The sequence below is a fragment of the Aythya fuligula genome, chromosome 3 (genome assembly GCF_009819795.1).
Source record: "Aythya fuligula isolate bAytFul2 chromosome 3, bAytFul2.pri, whole genome shotgun sequence".
Taxonomy (NCBI): Eukaryota; Metazoa; Chordata; class Aves; order Anseriformes; family Anatidae; genus Aythya; species Aythya fuligula.
In genome coordinates, this window is record NC_045561.1 from 97,382,042 (window position 1) to 97,408,476 (window position 26,435).

The window sequence follows — 26,435 nt, forward strand, 5'->3', positions numbered from 1 at the left end:
CCTAAATCATCTTCTGGATTTCACAAAACCATGACTAGGTCTCATTTCCTTCAGTGAGAAAGGAGAAACTATACGGAGGGTTGTAGGGCTTTTTCCCAAAAATATTCATGAAGTGCATTTTCTAGGCGTAGCTTCAGTTCCTCTCTGCAGAGAAAGCAAGCAGCACCTAATAAATGTTTCATTCAATAATTCAGACACTCTATCTAACATATCATAATGCAAACAAGTTTTTGCTGGCTCTCATACACAAGATAAAAGAATTCTAACAATGTATAAAAAAACTAATCTCTCTACGTAAACTCTACAGTTGGAGTCATTGCAGCAGTCTAAGGCATGGTTAGTGAGTATTTATTGGGATCTGTGACATGGAACTAAACCAAGCCAAACAAAAATCCCTCAGTTATTTGGCAGCAATTTATCCTGGCCAGTTAGCACTGGATACAAATCCCAAAATGGCAAAAAGAGGCAAAGAAGAAAAAAAAATATTCATAACTTTATTTGTGTGCTGACTCATTGTTGGAAATTAAAATTTTGGAACTTAGCTTCCATAAATATTCCTTGCAAGATACCCCTAATTCCTTTAAAGTTTGCTTCTTCATCTTCATATTCTTTCTTCAGAAAGAATATTAATTACCCCAGAAAAAAAATAAAATAAAAAAATTGTTGTGTTGGCATCCCTAGAATCCCCTTATCTCTTCATCAACTGTCCTTTTCAATCAGTATATCTGGACCTTCTCCCTACACATAGCTGAGCAAGTTAAATCCAGATGTGAAGTCATATTACAAAGCAGCTGAATGAATAAGAAAAAAAATACACCCTAAAAGTTATTATTCAGAAATAAAGCATTAAATATGATCAAAATGATAAAGTTAACCTCTCAGTTCCATGACAGTGAATCACATTTCATCTAACAAATTATAAACATCCAACAAAAAAAAATTACAGCATTACTTCTAAGAAAAGAAAATATAATTAAATCTTAAATTTTGTTTTCTTTGTAGATAATAAAAACAGAAATAAGTTTAATTAATCTATTTCTCTTCATTTTTTCCCCAACTCTCAAATATGTTTGGCTTGAAGAAAAACACATGATTAGGAGGGACGTGTGACACTGTAACTGCATTTCTGCAATGGAAATATTCTTGTTACTCTTTGTTACACAGCTTGTCTTAATTGTCACACGAAATAATTGATCCTTACCTTAACCAGTGCATTTTCCTTTATTTACTGAGAGCAACGTGATCTTTAGAAACAAATAAATTGTTCTATTACAAATGGGATGTCAGACACCAGCAAGCTATTGCTGGCTTCAGAAACAAGGGACCATTCATAACTACAATTCATATTCTGTTCTCATTCTCCTGAAATCTTGGCTCCCCCTTTACCATCATTTGTAACTGTCTGCATGCTGAAAATAGATATCTAACAAACAATGCCATTTAGCCTAAGACCAACTCCCTTTATAGCTGCAGTTTAATTTAAACAATGTTCTTATTTCAATCCCCCAATCATGCTAAGTAACATCTTTTTGTCCTACTTTAGCCTGAAACACAAGCACATTTTCCCCACTGTTCTTTGCTTCCATAAACTAAACCATAAAATAGACAAGTGATTTTCTTGACAAAAGCCCCTGTTTAACTGCCTCTGATTTCTGTGTCAGTCACAAAATCAGCTTGTTACAACAGCTAAAACCTAAATAAACTATGAGATCCTTCACTGAACAGGACAAAAGTTAACTGAATCATCTAAATTATTTTTATATAAATACATAAATACATATTTCATGGAATAAAAAGTTCCCCTAGCAGAGAAATACAGTTATCTCTTCAGTACAACATTGCAACTACTCAGCTGCTCCTTAATCCCTAACCAAGGTTTCTTCTGATTATTTTTTTTCTTGGAATGTGCAGTCACCTCAATGGGACCTTTCATGAAAGTACAGTTATTCCTACTTTTGTCTTACTGGAGAGCGCACTGAGATTCAAGGCAGACTTCCTTGTCAGGGACAGAGGAATGACGACTACTTTACTGTTCCAGCACTGGCAGGAAAACAAACAAACAAACAAAAAAAGCAGGAAGACACAATCACAGCACTTGGTCACATACAGGATATCCAGATTTAAGCCCTTGGCCTCCTCGCTTTATATCTTGCCGTAATGGGAATAAAGAAATATCCCACTTGCAGCCCTAGAGAGCTGATCATTTACATATAAAGTTGTATAAAATCTCCTAGACACCGGTTGTGAAAACATATATTTATTTTTTTTTCAGCTTAAAAAACACACGGAAATGTCTCTGTTTCAACCCACTGAAGCACATTTAAATCCACAATCTTCGGCAGAACAGAACAAAATTTCTCACCTGGCTTTACTCAAAGCATTGGAGACAGAGGTGCAAGTCAGTAAAAGAGGTGAGAAAACACACAGGCAGCTTTAACAGCACCTCGTGTTTCCCAAATGAAGTAGAGTGATGGATGATTGTCTCTCAGGTACAGAGTGTTTGGCATTCAACTACACAGTTGAATTTTGCACATGGAAATTTGCACACGGAGAATAAGGAGGTGGTTGGTGACAGCCAACACAACTTCACTAAGGGCCATGTTCTGCCTGACAAATCTGGTGGCCTTCTACGCTGAGTTTATAGCATTGGTGGATAGCAGAAAAGCAACTGGCATTACCTACCTGGACTTGTACAAAACATCTGACACTGTCCCCCGTGATATCCTTGTCTCTAAATTGGAGAGACATGGATTTGATGGGTGGACCACTCGGTGTGTGAGGAATTGGCTGGACGGTCACACCCAAAGAGTGGTGGTCAACAGCTCAATGTCCAGGAGGAGATCAGTAACAACTGTGCGATGCAGTTGACACCCTGAAGGGAGGGGATGCCATCCAGAGGGACCTGGGCAGGCCTGAGAGGTGGGCCTCTCAGTGGGTGTTGAACCTCATGAGTTTCAGCAAGGCCAAGTGCAAGGTCCTGCACCTGGGCCAAAGCAATCCTAAGCACAAATATACGCTGGGCAGAGAACGGATTGAGAGCAGCCCTGAGAAGGACCTGGGGACCTGGGGATGTTGGTTGACAAGCAGCTCACCGCGAGCCAGCAATGTGTGCTTGCTGCCCAGAGAGCCAACCGTATCCTGGGCTGTATCAAAAGCAGCGTGGCCAGCAGGGTGAGGGAGGTGATTCTCCCCCTCTGCTCTGCTCTCATGAGACCCCACCTGGAGTGCTGCGTTCAGCTCTGGGGCCCACAGCACAAGAAGGACATGGATGTATTAGAATAAGTCCAGAGAAGGGTCACAAAAATGTGCAAAGGGCTGGAGCACCTCTCTTACAAAGACAGGTTTGAGGGAGTTAGGGTTGTTCAGCCCGGAGAAGAGAAGACTCCAAGGAGACCTTACAGTGGCCTTTCAGTAAAGGGGCCTACAGGAAAGCTGGGGAGGGACTCTTTGTCAGGGGGTGTTGTGATAGGACAAGGAGTAATGGCTTTAAACTAAAAGATGGTAAATTTAGATTAGATATAAAGGAGAAATTCTTTACTCAGAGGGTGGTGAGGCACTGGCACAGGTTGCCCAGAGGAGCTGTGGATGCCCCATCCCTGGAGGTGCTCAAGGCCAGGCTGGATGGGGCTTTGGGCAACCTGGTCTGGTGGGAAGTGTCCCTGCCCATGTCAGGAGGGTTGGAACTAGGTTATCGTTAAGGTCCCTTCCAACCCAAACCATTTCTGTGATTCTAACAAATTCATTCCCATGATGTTCTTGTATTGAATACTGAAATTCTACTATTTCATTTTAACATAAATAATTTTCATTTCCTCTAAATACATAGCAAAACATACCATCTGCTCCTGACTCCAGAACTGTACTACAATGGAGCCATGCTCCAAGCCTCCTCACTACACATAAACCTACCTTGAAAGACTCAATTAATTACAGAACAGAGCATAGGTCTTAAAAATGTTGTAAAAGGCAACTTAGTTTAGGGTAACTGGGATGAATTGTTGACAAGCATACTCAGGAAGTAAACCCAATGTTTCTAATAATTTTCACAGAGAAATCACATGAGACCATGTCACATGAATGTGAAGAATACGGGAACAGAGAAAAAGGGACACATTCAGAGAATGAAGTGCAAAACCAGGAGCTGGTCAGACAGAGTCCCTACCCTGCCCCACTTCCCTTAGGCAAGAAGCTTCTCAGGTGTCCATCCCCTGGGGCTAACAGAGATGCTTTCCCTTGTAAAACAGGCCTGATAAAGACCCAAACACTTAAGGAAAAAGGCTTTCACTTTGCACGTCCTTGCTGTAGGGACAGGTTTGGTTAACTCCACACCAATGCAGCAATCAATTAAAAACATTCTTGTAACTTACAGCCAGGATAAAATCTGTTTTTGTTCAGATTTTAAAGAAGAAAATGATTTCTATTTTATTTCACAAAATAGCCAGGGAAATTCCTATGCATATACACATTGACGAAGTGAACCCAAGCTAGTACTGTCATCTCAAGTGCCAATTTTGAAGCAGCTTCCAGGTTATTCTCTTAGCCAAGGAAACCTTTGCATTGACTCCCCTCCAGCAGCACTGTGGCTACTAACACATACATTCATTCAGAATATGTACAGAGAAAAATAGCAGGCAGTGTTTAATCACTGCTAGAAGAATTACTTTTTAAAAACATTCTGGAGGAAGGAACATACAGGCATGTAAGACTTTTTTTATTTTTTTTAATTTTTATTTTTTTTTACTGAAGTTCTTCAGTACTTGAATTTGCTCTGGGGTAAAGGAATTAACTAGCACAAACTTGTCATTGCCTAATTAACCATGCATGAATGGAATGTCCAAACAGCTATAAGCAGCTATGTTGCATAAGGATAATAAATGAAATAAATAAAGGTTAAATTCCTTTTTTTTTGTGGTCATATTTTCCTATCATATGTAGGTTTTTCCTTTCAAGAAGTGGAAGAAGCTGCCCTATTACTGACCTTAACTGCACCTGAACTCACATTTCTCAAACAAGGTAGAGATTCAGATGATTATTGCTAAAGAGAAGACGTTATTTAATATGAATTTAATTGCATAGCTTTCACATATATTCTTACAATATCCCTATTGCAAAGATGAAGGCTTACCATTATTTTACCCCTTTTTATACATAAGGACTGATACAAATAAGTTTGTAGAAGTTCCTTGCCCAAAGACACAGGAAACCTATTAAGTACAAAAATGAGATTTATAGTACAGGGTATACACTGTAAGTTAGAAAAGAATCCACATCACTTTCAACTTATGACAAAATAGTTTGCTATTTGATTTGTCACCACAGTTCAGGACTTTAGTTACGCAACAGCTAAAAAGATATGTAGTATGTTGCAGAGGGTCCTGGATGCAGCACACCATGGGAACTTCATCCTCACTGCAAACCACAGTAATCACCCATCTGCCCACATTCTGCTTAGCACCTCTGAACAGACCCTATGGGTCTGGCAGAGTATATGCACACCAAGAAAAAAAACCTCAACCATTATAAAGCAGTTCTATACCTTTTCGTCTTTTAATCCAGGTATGTGAATTTGCAGTTGTACTTGGCCCTAAAATTTCCACCTGCTACCCAACTGCAAAATAAGAACTACCTAGGAAGTGAATTAAAGTGTATTTTAGTGTAATTAAAATTTACATTCACTGAGATACCCTTTATAAATATGCTTTTAAAAAGAAATTGCATTGGTAAAATTAAAAAAATATTATAATTCTGATAACTTTGGACAAAACTTTTTCAAATGACAGGGAAAGAATCCACTGACACAAGATGAGGCAGAACAGTACCTTGAGCAGAATCTCAATTTATGTTAACAAGTCTAATGCCAGCATATTAAGGAGAAACAGGTCTGAAAATAAGTATGGTATACATAGCTCCATATGGCATGAAGAGCTTTGCAGCTGAATTCTGGAATCCTATTGAACTATGTGGCCCTGAATTTTTGTCAGTGCCCCAAGTACTGACAAGCTGTACGAAGTTCGGGCTGTTGCCACAATTATTAGAAGTCTTCGAACAATGGCAGCTCCTCCTCAAGTGGAAATATTGATTCCTTACGGATGAATCCTTCTCCACAGCACTACATTTCTTTTGAGATGGATTATCTGATAAAAGACAATTTCACAGAAACTGTCACTAAACAAAACAGAGTTAAATTCAGAGTCCTGACCACAATGGGTTAGGACAAGGACAGGAAAAGCATTTTGCCAGCAATAACCTCAGTGGTATCTTGGAGCATAAATAAAACTGTCAACAACTTTGTTCAAAAAGTGAACCCATTAAAAGCTGATTTCACAATCCTCTGCTTCTCTCACATTCCCAGTTTCCTAGGTAGTATCTAGTAACAGACCTCTGCCTGTGGCAGCGTCCAAGCTAGTGGGAAAGCAATTTTGACCTAAGATGTTTATTCCAAAATTCCTAAAGAGTTATGACTGAAGAGAACCAAGATAAACTCTCTTTCATACTGAAAAAGGTTTATGTAGCTATGGTATGAGTTAGTCTGTGAATAAACAATAATACACTTATAGGACATTTTATTTAAAGTGACCTATACGTGTATTATTAATATACATGTGCTAGCACATACTTTATAATATACACTACCATATGAATTTATATACATCTTATTGCTCACTGAACACGCAAGTCCAATGTCAATATGACAGACAGAGCAGAAATTCATGGGAAGACTACAGAAAGTCACTATCTATACGAACTGTATTAGCAACGTTACCAAAATAAGAACAGCTGCAATGGGTTCAGCCACAGGTCTACATAATCCATGTCTCCATAAGTTAATGCTTTGGGAAGAGCAAGATGAGGACAAGCATATATGATACTTCTCTTAAGAAGTCTCCCAGCACCCAACTATTAAAAGCCAAATCCTTTCAAGACTTAAAATATATTAATACCAAATGACATTCAAAGGTGTGTTTTTGCAGGAAATCAAACAAGGGGAAGAACAGCTACAGGCAATATTCTTTTAGAGCAAGCAAAAGCGGAGAAGACAATGATACAGTGTTTTGTAAATCCAGCCTCTGTGCCCTCTGAAACCTGGGCTGACCTAGCAACCATATGGCTGCCAGTACATAGCAGCCAAGTAGCACCAAGGGCTAACTTTACAGAAACAGCCCTGCATGCACAATAATATTTCATAAGTTCATGTGCTCTGACCACAGAGAGGTTTAGCCACGCACACTTCCCCTCTGCTTCCCACTGGGACATGTGTTGGCTGAGCACAGAACTGAAGATATGGGGCTAGAGAACTGCAGCATCAGAAGATCTTCCGTCCACAGCCCTCAGCAGACATTGTCCTGATTAAGCATGCCCTGTGGAAGCAGCACGTGCCCTACCAGAGAACAGCTCACTCCCCTCCATCCTCCCAATTCTGACTCCAAATCTGTCCAGGCATTTAAGACATTGACCCAAATATCTTTGCTTGCTTGTTCTCTACAGGGCAGCACTTGCTGGAGGACTCATAGCCAACGAAGAACAAGGTGAAGGTGTGATGATATGGTCCAGCCTAAGCTACCTTAGAAAATGATTTTTTTTTTTTTTTTTTTTTTTTTTTTTTTTTTTTTAAGATTTGGACTGTAAAGATCAATCCTCTCCCCTTTTCTTCCTCTTACAACACCAGTGAGCAACCTCCAAGAATAAATCAGGGAGGATGGCAGGCACACAGGTTTCAGTGGAGGCATAGTTAAATACCTCCAGGAGCAAGCCCCACAGTGATATGCAGGGAGGGAGCACTGGGGAGGTAAAAATACTTTTGAAAATATAACCACATTGTTACTAGGAAAGTTATCACCAAAATAAAAATTATGTGTTACCTTCTGGAGGTGGGGGAGGGAATTCTTCTGTGTCCATCCTAGTGTATCCACTGCACCTTCAGCAGACTGAAAAACCCTGCAAAAATAAAGGGAGAATGTTTTTTAGATGAACATGATTTTCCGATATACAGACACTCCTTTTTCAATTTGGCCAAGCTCAAACCTATTAGCTAATTCCATTATGGAAGAGAGGAAATGTGCTTGGCCTCTTGCTTCAGAACACATCTAGTCCAAATTTTTATGTACATAGTCCTCAGTATTGGAGCCAGTTCATGTAATGATCTCAATAAACCAGCTGAATAAAGATGAAGTTTTCAAACTGTTTAATATTCTGCAGGTCCCACTGTCACAATCGCAAACAGATTATTAAAACATCTTATTTCAGTGTCTGTTTGTGGCACGTATTCTGCTTCAAAATCTTAATGGGAGAAAAGGAATTCCAGGAAGCTCAGAAGTTTTAATCATCCCTTTCTCCATTTGGGAATTGGAAATCTTAAGTTCTACCTTAGGAGGGGAGAGGATTATCTTAAAAAACTCTTTTTGAGCCACTTCATTTCAACCTCACCACTGCTGAGCGAAATAGTTCAAGCCCTTACAAAGCCTCTACAGCCAAGGTATGGAAAGGGTAAGTTGAAGGAGATGGCGAAATTCAGGAACAGCAGAGAAACAATCAGCTAAATGAATCAGGATGCGGAGGTCAACTCATTTGCCACCTGCAGAGAAGTTGGCAGTGGATGAAAGGAAATACCTCAAAATAGGATCCAACCGCAGAAGGTAGTCGAACCCTGGACAAGAACAAGGAACTTCACAGCCAGGGCTCAGAAAGGGCTCATACACACACACACATCTGTCTGTAACACACAAAATGCTCTACGACACACCTTCGCTATACTGCGTCCCCTCTAAAGCCTCTCTCCTTATCAGTTGTATCTGTAGAGCTCAAAGGTGTGTTCCTACTTACAAATGCCTGGAATGCATTTTGCCACACCAAAACTGACAGGCAAAATAAGGGAAAAAAATAGTTTGAAGAGAAAGCTATTTTTCTTTTTTCTTTTAAAATTGAATCATCACCAGAACATAGGTTTTCAAATATGAAACATGCAATAAATGGTAAACCTCGGGAAGTTTGTCTCAACACCTCTGCCAAGCGCATCTTTAGAAGGGGAGCTAAAAAGCCCCCCATTTTATTTTATTTTTAAACAGGTTGTTAGTTTTTAAACGCATATGGAACTTACTTCCGCAATGATTTCGAAAATAATCATCTTCCTCAAAAGCAAATCCTAACAATTAGCATACAGAACGGAGCTGTGGAAGCTTTCAATTTGCCTTCTGTGTTCATCTGGTTCACTGACATGCTTCACATTACCCAAGAACTGTGTAGAGGAAGGTCACAGACCCGGTGATCGAGTCCTAACCACTGACCTGCTTGCTCTCATACGAACACTGCAGTTATTCACAAGAAGAAAGACACACTTGCTCTGCCTTATGGGTTGCATTAATTCATTTTCAAGTTCCACAGATTTTTATCTACTTTTTAGATATGGAAAAAAACACTCTAGCAGCAAAGTGAGCTTGTGTATTGTGAATTCCACTAATACCTTCCATAAAATGGCAATTATTTTATTTTTATGTGCCCGATATAACCATGCCAGTGTTCACAGAACACCTTCCAACACCACCATACACAAAACTTTTTTGCCCTTCTGCTGAGAGACAGAGGAGCTAACTCTAACCAAAGGGATTTAGATCAAGATTAAGCCAGGCAATTTGACTTGGCTAGGAGTACACAATCTGTTTGCCACTTGTAAGCTCCAGTATTTTTTCCCCAATTGATTCCAGTGACTATTACCGCCAACAGAAGTTTCAAACTGTGTAGATATTTATTTAAGAATAATCACAGAAATCAAAGAACAAATTAAATTGGAAGGCACTGCTGAATGTTCTCTCATACTCTCGAGACAGGTCTAACTTCAAAATTAGATCAGGTTGCTTTCCTGTTCAGGCAAATTTTGAAAGCCCCCAAAAGTGGAGATTTCACCATCTGCCCCTGTACTTCACCAGACACGGCAGCAAGAACTCCTCCATCACATCCAACTGGAATTTCCCTTGCAGCAGCTTGTGGCCATCAGCTCTCATCCTCTTGCTGTGCACCTCTGAATGAAATCTGGCTCCATCTTCTTCACAACAACCCCTTCTTTTGGGAGTAGATTGTCTGCCTTGAGAGGATTCTATCCTTTCCACGTACAACTAAACAAACTCTGTTCCTGCAGCCTCTCCTGAACTGGCATGATGCTCCAACCATGGCAGCAGCCCTGACTGGACTAGCTCCAGTTTACCAGTCTTTCTCACACTGGGTGACCCAAACCGAACATTCCAGATGCAACATCATAGGTGTTGAGTAGGTGTTACTCAGTTTAACATAGAATCATTTAAGAAACTCAACTCTGTCCTTTTAAACCACAGAATACCAAAAACTTGTTCCAAAGTGTTTTGTTTTTTTTAAATTGCAGATAGAAAAAATAGCATAACAAACATGAAACACATGAGCTATTATAATTGTGCTTATCACATCATAAAATTATGTACCTGAGTAGCTGAACAATTGGCCTGAAAAAATAGGTATGACAAAGTACCAAAATGCAGAGCTTTTTTTTGTGGCTTTTTTTTTTTTTTTCCATTTAAAATTGATTTATCAGGCACAGCATTACCACTAATTACTCAATTACTCAAACCACTTCCTTCCAGGCTTCACTGAAATCACAGAAACACAGGGATAGAAAGAACCTCTTGAAGTTACCTAGCCCAGAAGTTAAGATTTCCTGAACAGCTGCCCGAACAGTTCACCTGACTCAGTGCCCATCACCTTTTTTCCTTCGGTTGCAGGTTAAGAGGTAGCAGTGGGTGCTGTGGACCATGGTGGTGCTCTACTGACTGTCTCCTTTTCATCTCTTTCTGCGCATTTCATCTCTTTCTGCGTGCGCCAACATACAGCAGATACAGGGAACAAGGTCAAGGTACACGCTTTCACAAAGGCCGGCGACCCTTCCTGTCCAAAGTTCTCTCTGCTTTCTCATATTCTCACCTGGTCCTCTTCTCCCAAACCATTATGAACAATAGGTAATGTTCATATTTACAGAATGAAAGAGGAAAGGGAGTTTTCTAACTTTCTAAGTTCCCAATTTAATTCTCCACTTGGAATGGTTAGCCACTGAAACTATCTATTCAAGCAGATCTACACAAAGGAAAAATTCTGAACCTAAGAGCAGCCTAATTACTGCCATTAAAAAAATTTGTAGCAGTGCAGCATGCTCTTATTCCAGAAGCTTAGCTAATAACTTTGTAAGTTTGACTATCTTTAAAAATCAATAGCCATGTTAAACACAAGTATTTTGGAAGAAAAAGAATCCTACCACCTTAATACACTGCAATACACAAAGGATTTCAAAATGCAGGTATCATGATGTACTTGGTAAATTGATGCTTAAGAAAATATATGTATATTTACAACACCACATTAAAATCAGATTTTCTTGGGTGATGTTTCTAATGGAGAGAAATCATACGCAGTGAAAACAGTCAGATCTGGAATGGAACTCAAACCAGAAACTTATGAAACAAAATTGACAGCATGTGTCTCCACAATGTGTCTGCAATGTCCCACAACAACCCTTAGAATTTCAGGAGCAGCAACACCTCCATAACACACACGAGCCGCCTGACATTCAGAAAACTGAAGTTCTGATTCCACTGCCAACAGCAATTTTAGCAAAGAAAACAAAGGCACCTTTGTGCTTGTCCAAAGGCTATAAAAGAAAGTTGTATTCCTCTCTGTGACTCAGTTTCCCCTCTTGTGATATTGCTGGGATTACCTCTTGTAGAAGGTCTCTGTGATGAGGCAGTGCATCAATAATTTCCTCTAACTGTGGGATAAACAACAGACCACCAGTTTTCGGCTATCAGGATACAAGTAATGATTGACTTCTATTATTATCACTAAGAAAATTACATTTTCTTTAAGGAATGTGCATTATAACTTCAGTGACATCAAGATTCTTTATTCTTAATGGTACGGAAAGAATGAGCCAGTGAGCATTAATAAAATTAATACAAAACAGAAAAGGTGAAGCTAGGAGATTGACTTCAAAGATTGATCGACTGTGATTCATAGAGTGCTTAGTGTAGGCAAGCGGCAAAGTAACTTCTCTGGGGAAGCGTGCAAGCCTAAAAATTGAATTAAAACAAAACAACCAAACTGTGAAGATAAAGCCTGTGAATGTCCAAGATACTTTTATGCCCTTGTCACCTACTTAATACAGCTGCGTAACGCCCAATTGAGTTTCAGCCTATTCAGCCTATAACTCCAGAACTCCCACTCAGTAAATCTTCCTGAAATTTGATGGATAGCCTCTTTTGGGGGTGCAGAGAAGCAAGAAGAGAAAATAATCCAGGAGGAGGAAGGTAAATTTCTTTTGTGTGTATGTATTTATTTATTTATAGGAAGCCTAATGCCTGGCTCAGCTAAAGCCAGGGGAAGTTTTCTTACCAGCTACAATGCAAACAAGGTCAGATCCACAGATCTGACATTTTTCGGAGCACATATGGAATCCACTTGCCTGAAAGCCACCTCATTTCTTTTTCTACCACCCTTTCCCACACCAAGCAACATCCTGCTCAAAGCTAGAGAAAACACGGCAGCAAGCACTGAACAAGAACCAATCTACAGGGACGCTCAAAGAACACAGCTGAAGATCAGTATTCTCTTCCCCCTCTTTTTAGGCAACATTTCTTCATCTAGAGTGAATTCTTGCCCAGTACATCATCTGAAGGTGTCTTGATAACCTGCTGGTGGGTGGGTGCAGGCTGCCGTGAGGCCCCCATGAAGCCTTCCTCAGCCTCTCCTGACAGGGCAGTGCTACAGCCTGCAGCCATCATGGCGGCCTGCTGCCCGACTCCCTCCTGTTTATCCACATCTTGTAGTGGGCAGGGTGAGGTGAGGACTCAAAATCGGACACAATGCTCTAGGTTTGGTCTGAGAAGTGCTGAGTGAAAAGAATCCTTCCCCCTGCAGGAGCTTTTCCTTCCCAGGTACACAACCTTGCTCCTGTCCTTGCTGAATTTCACTCAGCTCCTGTCAGCCCATCCCGCCCCCCTGCCCAGGTCCTGTTGATTTCAGGAACATCCACTGCTGCTCCCCTCTTCCCCCAGTCTGGTGTCACCTGAAGCTAGGGCTGGTTGCCTTTCAAGTCATGCATAATGCTAAAAAGACACATCCTACAACAGACAACTAGTGCATTCCTCTTGTAACCAGTCCCCAAAGAGGGTACAACAAAAATGACCTCTAAACCCCGTTGTCCAGTCAGTTTTCATCCTTCTAGTAGTATACCCCCCAGATGGCAACATTATTCTGTAGAAGACCTTGCTCAATCCAAAATAAACATTAACACAAACATTAAGAAACATTATTAAGCTCAGTAGCACTATGCTCAGTTTACAGATGGGAAAGCTGAGACCTACAAATATTTATGGAATGAGTGGGAGTATGGATGAAAAGTAATTGAAACCAGGAAACGGAATAGGTTCCTGAGCATGCTCTTAGGGAATTTGACTTCTGGTGAATAAGCCTTTGCTTCTGTCTCTTCTGATAGAAACAGCTTGAATACACACGAGTAAAACAGAGGCATCACTCTGGGTTTGGGATTCCATCCTGGAAGTCAGCTGTACCAAAACAACCACAAGCACCAAAGGAGCTAAAAGCGAATGCTGGTGCCACCTTTCAGCAAGGACTGACTTCTTTGTTCTGTGCCACACAAAACAGCGGTTGCTGGTTGTTGTTGCTGGTTCAGGACCATGACTTTCTGTGTCACACACACAAGCAAAACGGAAGCATATTAATATCAGGAGCATAATTCTTAATTTGCCCTAAATTTCATTAAAATCAAGTAACTAACTTTATCTGGAAAAGTAATCTCATTTCCATAATGTCCACTTTCAACCTTCTTTCAGATTATTCTCTCCCAATACTGGAGATCAAGCATGATATTCAGTAGAAACATTCTAATGAAGATTTCTGGTTTTAAACCAGAGAGGATCCTCACATACTGCATAACGCTGCAGCTGCAATGCAAATTTATGTATGGTTTACATGTATACACGTTATTATAATACACACAGAAGTATTATGCAGAGACTTTATAAATGTTATTACAAAATATGCATTTACTCTAGTAATTATCAGCCTCACATGTAAAAAACAGTTATTTTTCTCACAGGGAAAGTGTCCCCTTCTGAAAACAGGTTCTTACTCCAGATGAATCTTAGCTTGCAAAAAGAAGGAGGAAGAGGAGGAGACTGAGGGTCATAGTGGATCAGATACACAGAATGCTTTAAAGTGGTGTAAAATACAAAGTCAAGAGCCATAAACTCAAGGCTCAGTGCTCCTAGAAGGAGATTCACATATTGCTGTCTAGTTCTTAGTAACTTATGATCCCATTTTACAGATAAGGAAATAATGTTTATTCACTCAAAATTTCTGAGATGCATACTTGTTATGTATCTTTAATAAGTTGATCACATGAAAAAAACACTGAAATCTTAGAAAACACTCACAACTTCCTACATTTTTTCCAGAAAGCAATATTCATATGATTTTTGCAATTTTTTTTTTTGAAAGCATTTCTAAAAAACAGATTAGAGAACAGAAATGAGAGTGAATGTTTGACCTCGAGCTTGGGTCTTAATGTCTTGGATTCATGGTTCAGTCCCAAGTCGCAAGTATTGTACAGTACAGTAAGTCACAAACAGATTTTCCTGAAGATAATGCCCCTATTCACCACCACATAAGTAGAACAATTTATTTTGCTCTGGTTAACTACTTCACCCACACATTTGACATTAAGCTTCAGGCTTTCTGACTGAGCAGTAAACGTGTAGGACATGAATCAATGTTGTCCAGTTATGCATCACTTCCCACAGACTTGCTGATTCGGGCAATTCAGAATAAAAACATGAATCAAGTTTTTGATCTAAAAACCACAAATTTGCAAAAATATTTTTCAGATCTTGTTTAACATTACTTGTCATCATTCCCCTTGAAAACAAGTTGTATTTTACGTGACTCTGGTTTCATGATCAACTTAAGCATTTTGATGAGAGTAAAAGCCAGATTCCTGACTATAAGAAAATATGCAAGTGATTTAAATCTCGGAAGATGTTCCTAATGCAGCAGCCTCCTTCCACAGATGTGACAGCTCTTGACTCCCAAGATCCTGTTCTCTTCAAACCAAAACAGAAAATATTAAATCACAGTTTCGTACAGGACCATAACAAGAAATTTGCTCTGTCTTCCTACTGTATATCCCTCCTTCATCACAAAGAGCCCCTCAGATCATGTTTGCAGTCTCCCTAACTAATTCTCAGGCTTTGGTTCACGAACTCCTGATAATTGTCAGGTTGGAGAGGTTTGGGAGGTATGTCTCTCCTGCACTTTTCAACTCTTGAAACTACTTGTAGAGTCAGAACAGAATTTCCCAACGTTAATTTTCCAGTAAGAGCATAGTATCAAGGGGGGCTTAATACAAATAGGAACAAGGACGAAAAAAACATCCATGAGTTCCTATTTTAACAAAAGGAGAACTTGGATAAGACAAAAAAAAAAGGATGCCTCACTCCCATTCTGTAGAATACCTACAAACCGAAAGACTGATTCACGTCATTATCAGTGAAGCCTCACTTACTGCCCAGTTAAAACATGTAAAACATTCAAAAAGTAAGACGCACTCATCACTTACGTTCACAGCACTTAACACTGCAACTCCAAGTGAAGTTTCTATAGGGGACAACTACTACAACATATATTCCACAAGATGCATCCAAGCACAGCATGGAAATGCAACTGCAGCTCAAAAAGCCATCAGAAAGCTGAACTTACTAGAAGTAAATTTCAAAAGTGCCTTTAGAGGCTGTACAACAACCGTCCCCATTATATCCCTTTTACAGTTATAAACTAAAACTGCAAAATGGGAAGACATGATTAAATAAGACAAAAATGGAACAGGTGTCACTTGACAGAAGCAGAAAGAAAATTATCCATGTATGTGAAGACAAGTAAATACTACACACTGCTAATTTCTCCCTCACATACAAAACTGAGAGCAGTGCAGTATTAAAAATGCACAAAAAATAAACTGACTACAGCTCTGCACAGTACACAAACTTTAATGTCAAAGTCTGAATCAAAAATATTCCTCTTCCTTCAGATCGCAGAATTTGTTTCCTGGTTTGTTCAGAAATAGACTGAAGTTTATATATTTTCTACAACAGATCTAAAAATAATTTCTCCTTTATATAGAAGCAATTAAAAGACTTCCCGTTATACCAATGAGTAATGTACTATTCCCAGTTGCATTAAATTCCATTAATATTTATGAAGTTAGAAAATAGTTTTATAGGTTTTAGACAAGCTTGTTGTATTCCTTCAAACATTTATAGATTATGCGAGAAACTCTAAACAGCTCAGAATCAAATGAAGTCCTTTGGTGCTGGTATTTCTTCAGAACAGCATTTATTAATGCTGACACTAAATATCTTTAAGCAAAATTAAAAAAAAAAAAAAAAAGAAAAGTAAAGCAAAAGAGAACCATTCCCCATGAAGGAGTAAGCAGTAGTATGTCCAGGCAAAAAGTACAATCAGTACAAGCTTTTACACACATAAAAGGACAACCAGAAAGCAAACAACAACAACAAAAAAAAACAATGCTGAGAAAAGCAGCTTATATCGACAGACATAGATAACAAAAATCACCAAAAACATTTCAAATAAGCTGTCATGTCTGAATTAAAAAATCAACCTACTCAAAACTAAGGCTGCATACGTTATAAAGTTTGGATCCTGGAAATCTGTACTTAAGACATGTCATTGAGCTACTAGGTTTAGGACAATCAGAACCACTTAATATATGACATATTGACTAAAATAAGTATTTAGACTTAGTATTTCAACCTGGTGTAAATCACCACACTTCCACTGAAGTTAACAGGGTAGCAGAAGAAAAAAGCCAAGATGCTGAGGAACCTAGACCCTTAATTTATTTTTCAAATATAATAAAAGATGAGAACTTTAATAGTATTTACTTAATACTATGGATTTTTTTTTAAACTTAGACTCAAGAAACATTAAAGTTTGTTTCATACTGTTACATTCACTCCAGGAATGTAGTGCCAGGAAATTGCTGATGAGCAGAACCATACCCTGTCTGCAGAGAGGAGCTGTAGATCCTGTCCAGAGAGGGCACAGAATGGGCATCTCTTTACAGGGGAAAGAGTGTCTCCCATACTTTGCTGTGCTAACCACTGACCTGCCAAATCCAACAGCGCAAGACTTGCACATTTGGTCTCAATGTCACTCAGCTGCTCTGCTCCATACCCCATTGCATACAGATCCCCAGATCCAGGGGATCCTGCTGTGTCTGTGTGCTCAGCAGAAGCTACCGGACAGCACATTCCTCAAGCACCCACCTGCTTCCACAACCCTTTGTGCACCTACATCCACATGTGGGCTTCAGCCACAAAAGCCTCATGCGCTGGACACGCGGTGCCTTTCCATCACAAGACACCTGCAACATGACATGTCTCACGTTCTACCCACCCCACAGGTAAATCAAGATGTCCACAGCTTGCACTGAAATCTCCCTGGAAAGCCTTCAGAAATATCAAATTTCAAGATAGTGTCTGAAGAGCTACTGTTCATAGGCAGATAAACACATGTAACTAGTTTATGGGCTACCGAGCCTGAGGGTGGAAAGAAAGAAAAAAAAAAGACAAGATGGATTAAACAAAGCAAGTCAGAGAGACTATCAAGATCAAATGGATCACCCAAGTGAAAGGAAGGAGGAGACCACTGAAGGAGAAAGCCGAAGAGCCAGAATCCCCGTGTAAATAATGGGCTTGCAACTGTAGACGCCCAACACACCCCGTGCTCAGGCAATAAATCTGTTCCTCCTAAGTGCCAACAGAAAATGTAAAAAATGTAATATTTCACTTCTACAGCAGTACAGATTGCTCACCAGGTTTCTCTAGTAAAGAGCAAAGGCTTTTGGAAAACATTTATTTTCTTGACAGTAGTCACCAACTCATATATGTTGGTATATCCTCACCGCATTTATTCAGCATTGAACAGTTTTTAAATGGACAATCTTTCTTATTCTTGACTCAAATCTTTCTTATTCTGTGATTCACGCAGCAAGATGTATACATATACAAACCTTTTTGCTGTAACAGTGAAATTGCACAACTGAAAATAAAACAAAATACTTTTACGTTGCAATTAAACAACTTCACAACTGCTACCATGAGATATAAGCCATGACCTCAGTAGCTTTGGAAAAATACGAAAGGATTGAATAAAGGCTTAAATGGAAGAGAACAGGATCTAGGGTGATAAAATCTTTTTGGTCAAAGACCAAGCACCACCTGAGGGGCTTTAAAACAAGCCCTTGGGGTGGGCAGATCCTCAATAGCTGCCTTCACGAACACCTGGTGTTGGCCAGCGCCAAGGCTCACCTGCCCACCAGGTGCCTGGCTGTCCCTACAGCTCCCCTCGCCTCACGCCGCCAGCACCCGGCATCCTTCAGGAGCAGCTACGTGGGCTGCGATCACCACAGGCAACTCGGGAACTACTTCGACAGTTCAAGCGTTAACAACGAAGAAATGGAGCACGATTTTAATGCCTCCTTTGAAAAAGAAATGAAAATGAGCGGTGCCAGAGCGTCTTCCCTTGTCTCGGGAAAGCCAACTCAGCTGCTGATTACAAAGTTGGTGTTGAATAGATAGGTTTAAAACAAGGAAAGCGGGGGAAGGAGAGGAACTCCGGGCAGCGCCAAGCCCAGCGCCTGGCTTCCCGCAGCTCTGTGCACCCCAGTCCCGAGCACACCCCCACGCGTGGGTGCCCGCACCCCAAAATCCTGGGATTTTGGGGCTGGGATTTGGGGCAAGCCGTCGCGGGGTCCGCCCGCACCCTGTCTCCCACACCCCGCCTCTGCTGCCCACCCCACCCGCTGCCAGCCGAGCGCAAAACACCGCGGGCCGGGGGGCTCGCACTCACCGCCGCCCGGAGCCGCCGAGTCCCGGCGGGGAGCCGCTCGCCCCCGCCCCGCTGCAGCCCCCTTCCTCCTCCTCCTCCTCCTCCTCCTGGTTCTCGTCGTCCTCCTCCTCCTCCCCGCCCCGCCGCCATTGGGGCCGCCCGGTTGGCGCAGCGGCCCGCCGCTCGCCATGAGGCGGGGCCCGGCCCCACCGCCCCATTCCTGCCTCAGCCTCCAGCCAGGGGCCCCGGGCACCTGCGGGATGAGGGGGAGCGGGAGGAGGAGGCGGCTGCCTCGCTGCAGGCCTTCAGGAGGGCCGGGATGGAGAAATCGGGACAAAAATGGGCTTTTTTTAACGCCCCCCTTCCTCCCCCCGACCTCATTCTCAGGAGGAGCCCGCTGGCGTGCGCTAGGCCACCGTGGCTGTTTTAGAGCTTCATCTCATTTATCACTCTTGCATAGTTTGTGAAATTGAGCCTGTTTAAGCATACCGAAATAAAGGTTTCCTAAAGATGCTGCCAAGTCCTCCTTAACCTGCAGGTCTTCGCTGCCCTCTCCTCTCTCGCTGCAGAGCCGTGTTGACCAAGCCAGTGGTCAGGCTGTGCAGTGCAGGCATGTAATGCTTATCCCAAAAGTAATCCACCTGAGCTAACCCTCTGAACGCTCACATGGATATGAGTCAGCACCCCCTTCATAATTCACAATCATTTTGAAAATGTACTGTACTATACATCCATGTACCTCACATGTACTATACATCCAAGGTACCACCGTACCTTGGGGTGAAATGTGTTCTTAAATACCTTATAATTTCTCAATCCCTGATATCAATTGCCATTATTTAATGGCAATTACTATTCATAAACCCCATTTAAAATTCCTGGAGGAGTTTTAAGTATGAAAATGCCAAACTAAATGTTATTCAAAGATGTTATTCAAAGATCTATGCATCACACAGTGATGACCCTAGCCTATTTAAGGGCAGTCATGCTATGGCCAGTCATGAAATATGCCCAAATATAGTAAATTCCTTACCATTACAGGAAACCACTATGCTATTTCTACCACTTATGTCAGAAAATGATAGCATTTCAAAGGAAAATTGATTATTCCAACTTTTCCCCACATTCTTCATTTGTCTGTACGACTGTCCAACAGCAGGTACACACACAACTGCCCCATGTGTTCATATGGGTCCATGCAAACTGAATTCCAAATTAAATATTTGAAAGTATTACTTTGATACATTTTTGAGTTTTTGCCAAGTCATTTGTTTTTCATGCAATTTGTTACAGTACCACCTCAAAATAGTTTTCACATAGCTTTATAGGCCCTCCGTGAGAAAGAAAATGAGAGGAGAAAGTTGAGCCATATAGAAAGGTCAAGGTCAGAAATCCCATTATAGCATTCAGTCCAATTTCCAGTAGAGACCACTTTATTCTGTCCTTTCTGTAACTTTTAAAATATGCTGTATTTCACTCACATACAGCTACCATCTGAAGAGCTGAAATGGCAGAGAATCTGTTTAGCAAACTGTTCAGTAAGTACATGTCATTAAAGGCCACACTAAAGAACAGGCATATATCTAGATTACGTGCAACTTGCTGAATTCTATGATTAAAAACATCATCTACAAGCAATACACTTCTTCTTTCAGCAGCCACCTCCTTATCCATGTGCATTTACCTGTCCATTTTGCATGTATGTTTCACCATCAGAGCAGCAAACTTCAAATCCTTTCTCTAATTCTTTTCTGAACCCTTTTGACTTTTGACAACTACTTCTTGGATTCTGGTGACCATGCTTAAATATACTTCTCTGATTCCAGTAAAAAGTTGCTGGGGAAATCTGAGTATAACAAAGCAAGATACTACATTCCAAAATAACTTCCTCTCTTCCTAATAGTTTCTACAACAATCTCCTATAAGCAGCGGTCATCTAATTCAAAATTCATTATTTATCTATGTATTTGTCTATATGACAAATTCATTATTTATCTATCCATAATTAGTTGTCAATAATTATAATGCAGCTCATTCCATTCTCATTATGTAGTTTCTTGTTTTGTTTTGTTTTGTTTTGTTTTCCTTCTGTTTACCAGCTGACAAAGCAGGCAATTTCTCTTACAGAGTTTTCATCCACTGAAAATTCAGGAATTGTTTCTCCTGTTGCTCTTAACCACGTCCCCCACAAAGAACGTATGTCACCTGTAGTCCAGAAACCCCTCAGAGCCAGGACAGCCTTGCTCAACTTGAGCACCTGCAGAGCTCATGCTGGAGCTTCCTAGAATATAGTTCCCCTCCATTTCCCTCATCAAACATGAGTGATGAAACATATATATATTTAAAAATAACATCTTAAATCCAGGCTATTACATCAGAATAGCATTTGGTTTAATAACAGCATTGCTCATCTTTCTGATACGATGTCTGCTGCTTCCCAGTCTTCCAGGTCCCCCTGAAGCATCAGCACTACTCCTGGGAGACAATCTGTTACTTCTGAGCATCCCAACACTTACCCTAACAACTTAGTTTTACGATACCATGCTGTTTTACCAGCACTAGCACCTTCTTTGTGAATGCCTTCAGGAGCTCTCTGCTTATGAGGAGTCTTTGCAAGTCAAATTCTATGACTGCCGATTCAGACAGACAAGGCACACATCTCCATAAATTTTAATACTTCCCAGCACCAGAACCCATGTGACATCAGCTCCTTGTTGCTGAGGGTGGCACAAGTTACAGAACAGCTGATGCCGCAACTTACCATGGTGGGTTGACCTTGGCCAGCAGCCAGAGCCCACCCAGCCACTCTCTCACTCCCTCTTCTCCACGGGATGAGGAATAGGATGGAAAGCTCCTGGGTTGAGATAAAGGCAGGGAGATGGCTTACCAATTACCATTACAAGCAAAACAGATTCAACTTGGGGAAAATTAATCGAATGCATTGCCATTTCAAACAATAGAGTAGGATGGTGAGAAAAAGACAAAAATAAAGCACCTTCCCTCACCCTTTTCCCCATGTTTAAATTCATCCTTCATCCCCAACCCTTTCCTCCTGCCCCCAAGCAGCACAGGGGAGATGGACAATGGGGTTCATGGTCAGTCCAGGGCCATTCCTCTCTGCTGCTCCTTTCTCCTCATGCTTTTCCCCTCCTTCACCATGGTCGTCTCCATGAACTGCAGGGGAATCTCCTAATCTCCAACACTGGTGCTCACAAGGCTGTTTCTCACTGTTTTTTCTTCCTCCCTTTGCCTGTGTAGTGTGTTTTTTTGTTGTTGTTTCTTTGTTTTTTAATGTATTTTTTGTTTTTAATGTGGTTTTTACCATTTTCTTAAATAGTTTTCCCCAGAGGTGCCACCATTTTGGCTGCTGGGCCCAGCCGTGCCAAAGTCCTAACACAGCAAAAAACCATCAACACACTAACTATATCAAGGATGGATATCTGACTGAGCTGTAAACTTTTCTAGGAACAGGGCAAGACCAAGAAGTGTGGAATAGTCTTATGTCTAGGGACTTAAGAAAAAATTGCTACTTTTAGCTGGAATGTCTTCCATGGATAAAGCAGCAAGGAAGGAAAAAGGTGGCATGAATTAGCTGCCATGGGAGGACTACAAAGAACTAAGTATATACAAATGTAAAAGAAAGAGAAATGCAACCTTGGGCTGAAACAAAGCTATTTTCAGTGAGGAAACTTAAATAGTAATGTAATACAAGTTAAAGAAAAGACTTTATATGAAATACTATGTATAACTCAAAGCCACCAATATTTAAGAGGAGTTCAAGTGGGAAAAGTGGCAAATAATAAGTATGAGGATAGACAGGAAAATAAAAGAGCAGATTGTTTTGTTCTCATGAATATGCAAGAGAGCCTCCAGGGGTAAAATTAATTATGTAAGATAAAAAGGCAATGATAGTACAAGAGTAAAGTATTATGAATTAGAACTCACTGTAGGCTTTTTTGGCCTTGGGCTATACGTTGCTTGAGAGTTCTGATATCCTAAAAGGAGTCCTCAAGCTTGGCCTCATCCAATATGTATAGGGTTTTGATACTCAAAACATGCTGCTGAGAAAAAAAGGAGTTAAAGCATCAGACAACCAACTTATTCAAAGCCCAGCTGCAACCTGGTCAGCACTGTATAACACAATTGGTCTCAGCCATCTCATCCAAAGCCTCTTAATTTTTTTCATACTTACTCCCTATGGCTCCTCAAAAAGGCTGCTGCTGCTTTCAAGGACACTTTTGCCCTGTAAATACAACTTTTAAGACGAACTGACCAAGCTTGTTAGATGCCCCCTGTCCATTCTACACAAACCACTTGATCCTACTTTTATAGTTTGTCGGCATGGCTTTGCTTTTCAAGGTATTGTAGTTATCACCTTGATGTCTCTTACAACTTTCTGCCAGCAGAACTGCACAGTCCAGAAATGCAGTAAAGTCAGCCCTGTACCTTATACATCAGGAAAAAATATGTGAATGTACAACCACAAGGGCACACTTAGTCCTTTCTCGGGTGTATTTTTTCCCCATTTGGTGCAAGCATTTGCTATACAGCATTTACAATGTGAAAAAACAGGCCCAGGTGAGCAGCTGGAGCTGCTCTGATCAAACCAATACTAAAACCATGCACACACTCACAAGTCTTTAAATTAAGTATCAGAAGACGTTTTGGTGAAAACAGTGTCCCTTTTAATGCGATGTGAGCATTCAAAGCAGCAGAGGAAGCTGAAAAGAGGATCATGTGAGGAAATAAACATTCCAGACCAGAAGTAACACGTACTGTATCAGATGAATCTAGCATTAAACTTCTGCTCCCTCTGCTCAGGTCATGCCCTGAAGGACCCAGAAGTGACCCTGGCTGACTCACGCGAACACGCACAGACAGGGCAACAAGTGAAGCACAGCCCATCTGCTTCATTTCTTCTTCGTGCACACGTGAGCAGGTCCCACTCCTTTCAAATTAAGCTCATCTCTGCCACCTTGAACGCTGCTGTGTTCTTGTACATGCTTGCTGCGTTATTATCTCTGTCATTGACCTCACTCAGCATTGTTTTGCTCAGGGAAAACAGGAAGGCACAATGTGCTGCTACAGGAACGCTCGTTTCTGTGACACCACCACTAGCAGAACACACTAATTAGTCGATCAGATCAGAGCCTGCAATGTCTCTTCCAACATTGCAAACCCATCTGGGGGCTGACAACTAAAGCAACAGGCATAATTTTCTTAATTAAAGACTTTCACTTATTTTTTTTTTGTTCCAAATTATCAGCTTAAATACCAGTGCCACGACACGGGATCAAAAGATTGCGACTGCTGAGTAACGCTGTCAGCATAACTGTGCGCTCATACATTTCCGGGAATATGGCAAGAGCTACAAAGTAAAACATATTTATCTATTAATTGAGAACAGCTGAGTAGCAAAATATTAGCAACATGTTCCTTTCACAGATTGTTTACAAGGACGGACTTTATTCATACAAGCATTGTTCTCCTCACCCCAGTCCGTGCCCACACACATTCCACAGCTAGTGGAGCTTTGCACATGAACATCTTTGCTTCTGCCTCACTGAATCTCAGGGACTTCTCTGCAGAGGCAGCTACCAAAATTATGCCAGCCAGTTGTTTGTACAGTGCATTCTTACAAGAATAGTTGAAATGCCAGTAATGGTGATATTTCCCTTTAGCTCAGTAATGCTAAAAAGCATCAGGAATTAAGTCCTGCAGAGCACCACTCAAGATGAGCATGTTCAATATTTATAACTGTATTTTGCTACTCAGCAATTGAACATCTTTTTTAAAAAAAGTGATGCTAAACTATGAAGCATCACGTGGCACCAAATGAAGTGTCTACATAGGTACAGCCTAACGCAAAAAAAAACCAAACAATCACATGTTTCAAATACACAAACAAGAGTTACCAAGTGATACTTTTTAGGCATTTTTAGTACATACCCACATACACAGGGCACTTTCTAGAGTTTTAACCCAAACGTGCTAACGTTAAATGTTGACGGTGAAAGGACATTAGTTTACAAGGCTTTAGAGCTATTGCCATGGGTACGACATTACCCTTATCAAGTTTGGGAGACTATTTCAAAATAAGTAAGTCTGATATATACATATTTAAAGATGACTATCAGCTACAAACAGCCAGTAAAAATAGTTGAGGCATTATTTTCATCAGTAAAAAAAACAGTAGACAATGTTCAATAAAATACTTTTATTTATGCACTCACTATAAAGACGCATTCAACAAACGTTGCACTGTACACGGAACAGACTTGAATTTATTAATTCATTAACACTTCTAAATTCACTTTAAGTGGGAATCTCCCTGAGGTTAAGAAGGGTGTCTTTCATAACTGTACAACATCAATATTTAAACAGTGTTATCAGGAAAAAAAAGCCAAAAACCTGAAAGATTTGGACTTAGGTATGTAACAGAAGAAGAGATCAACAGTAAGTGCTGGAAACTGTTAGCCAAAAACATCGCTGTGGTACCGTGACTGCTGCAGGATCATGACCAGGTAAGAATAAATGTAACAGGTTTGGGAAAAAAAAAACATAGGATGTAAGACACAAACAGAGGACAACAAACTGTGATTTAGGAAGGCTGTATGAACACAGCTACAACCAGATGTCTGGCCAGTGTGCCTCAGATCAGACACTTTTTGGTTTATTTTTAAAAACAACAGAAACACTCCCAAAACAAACAACAACCAAAACAATAAAAAACACCACAAACCAAAACACAGGTTATCTTTTTAAAAAAACTTCACCTAGAAAGGTGACACAAACAGCACTCCTTGGATAAGCCTGCCCAAAAAGAAAGCAGGATGAAGTGTCTAACAGTCACCTTGGCAGGCAGAAAATTCACCCCCAAAAAAACTATGCCAAAGGTTTCCAAATCACGGCAGTGGCACCCCCTGTGACCTCATCCTGTTCCTGCTGAAGCTGATGGTGAATTTTTTCTACATCAGACTGCACGTGAGACCTTACAAAAGAGGCCTGAGAAGGACTGGGATTAATTCCATATTTAAAAAAAACAAAACAAAACTGTTTTTTCGGGTTGAAATGAAGCACTCAATTATAAGAGTAATTAAACAGAACCTTCAAAGAATTTTTTTTCTTCAGAGCAGTAAGAGTCATAAACCCACAGTCATAAACCAGGAAAGGTTCTTCTGAAGGGAGCAGCCAAAGAAGAAAAAGGAAGTAAAGAAAACACTTCAGTAGGAAAAAAAAAAAAAAAAAAAGAGGCCCTGTGTAACAGAACTGATAACTCCACCTGCTGCCCTTCAAGATGGAGAAGGAAGGTTGTCTGTAGTTCCATGTCGTGTTGTATTTCTAGCTGGACTGTGAAATCCCTTCACCCCTCAAACCAACAGAAATATGAAGTGAATGCTGTCATTTGTATTGCTTAGCTCTTCTGTTCTAGCAGGTGTAGCAGTGGTTAGGTTAGCAGGTGCTCTTAGGTATTCATTATATAGTAAGACATGCAAAAA

General features: G+C 40.5%; 1 protein-coding gene across 5 annotated transcripts in view; it reads right to left on the bottom strand.

Moving 5' to 3' along the window:
* ARHGEF10 (Rho guanine nucleotide exchange factor 10) overlaps positions 1-19,026 on the bottom strand; it is a 118,853-nt gene extending 99,827 nt beyond the window's left edge. For 4 of the 5 annotated variants that reach the window (XM_032183911.1, XM_032183914.1, XM_032183912.1 and 1 more), the window contains exons 1-2: positions 18,958-19,026; positions 7,860-7,935 (exon numbers count right to left, since the gene is read on the bottom strand). In XM_032183911.1, coding sequence (XP_032039802.1) covers positions 7,860-7,896 — 37 coding nt within the window. In that variant the 5' untranslated portion in view covers positions 7,897-7,935; positions 18,958-19,026. Of the gene's footprint in view, positions 1-7,859; positions 7,936-18,416; positions 18,467-18,957 lie in introns of those variants that run through there. The other variant, XM_032183910.1, reaches the window with a different exon arrangement.
* Between the last annotated feature and the right edge of the window lie 7,409 nt (positions 19,027-26,435).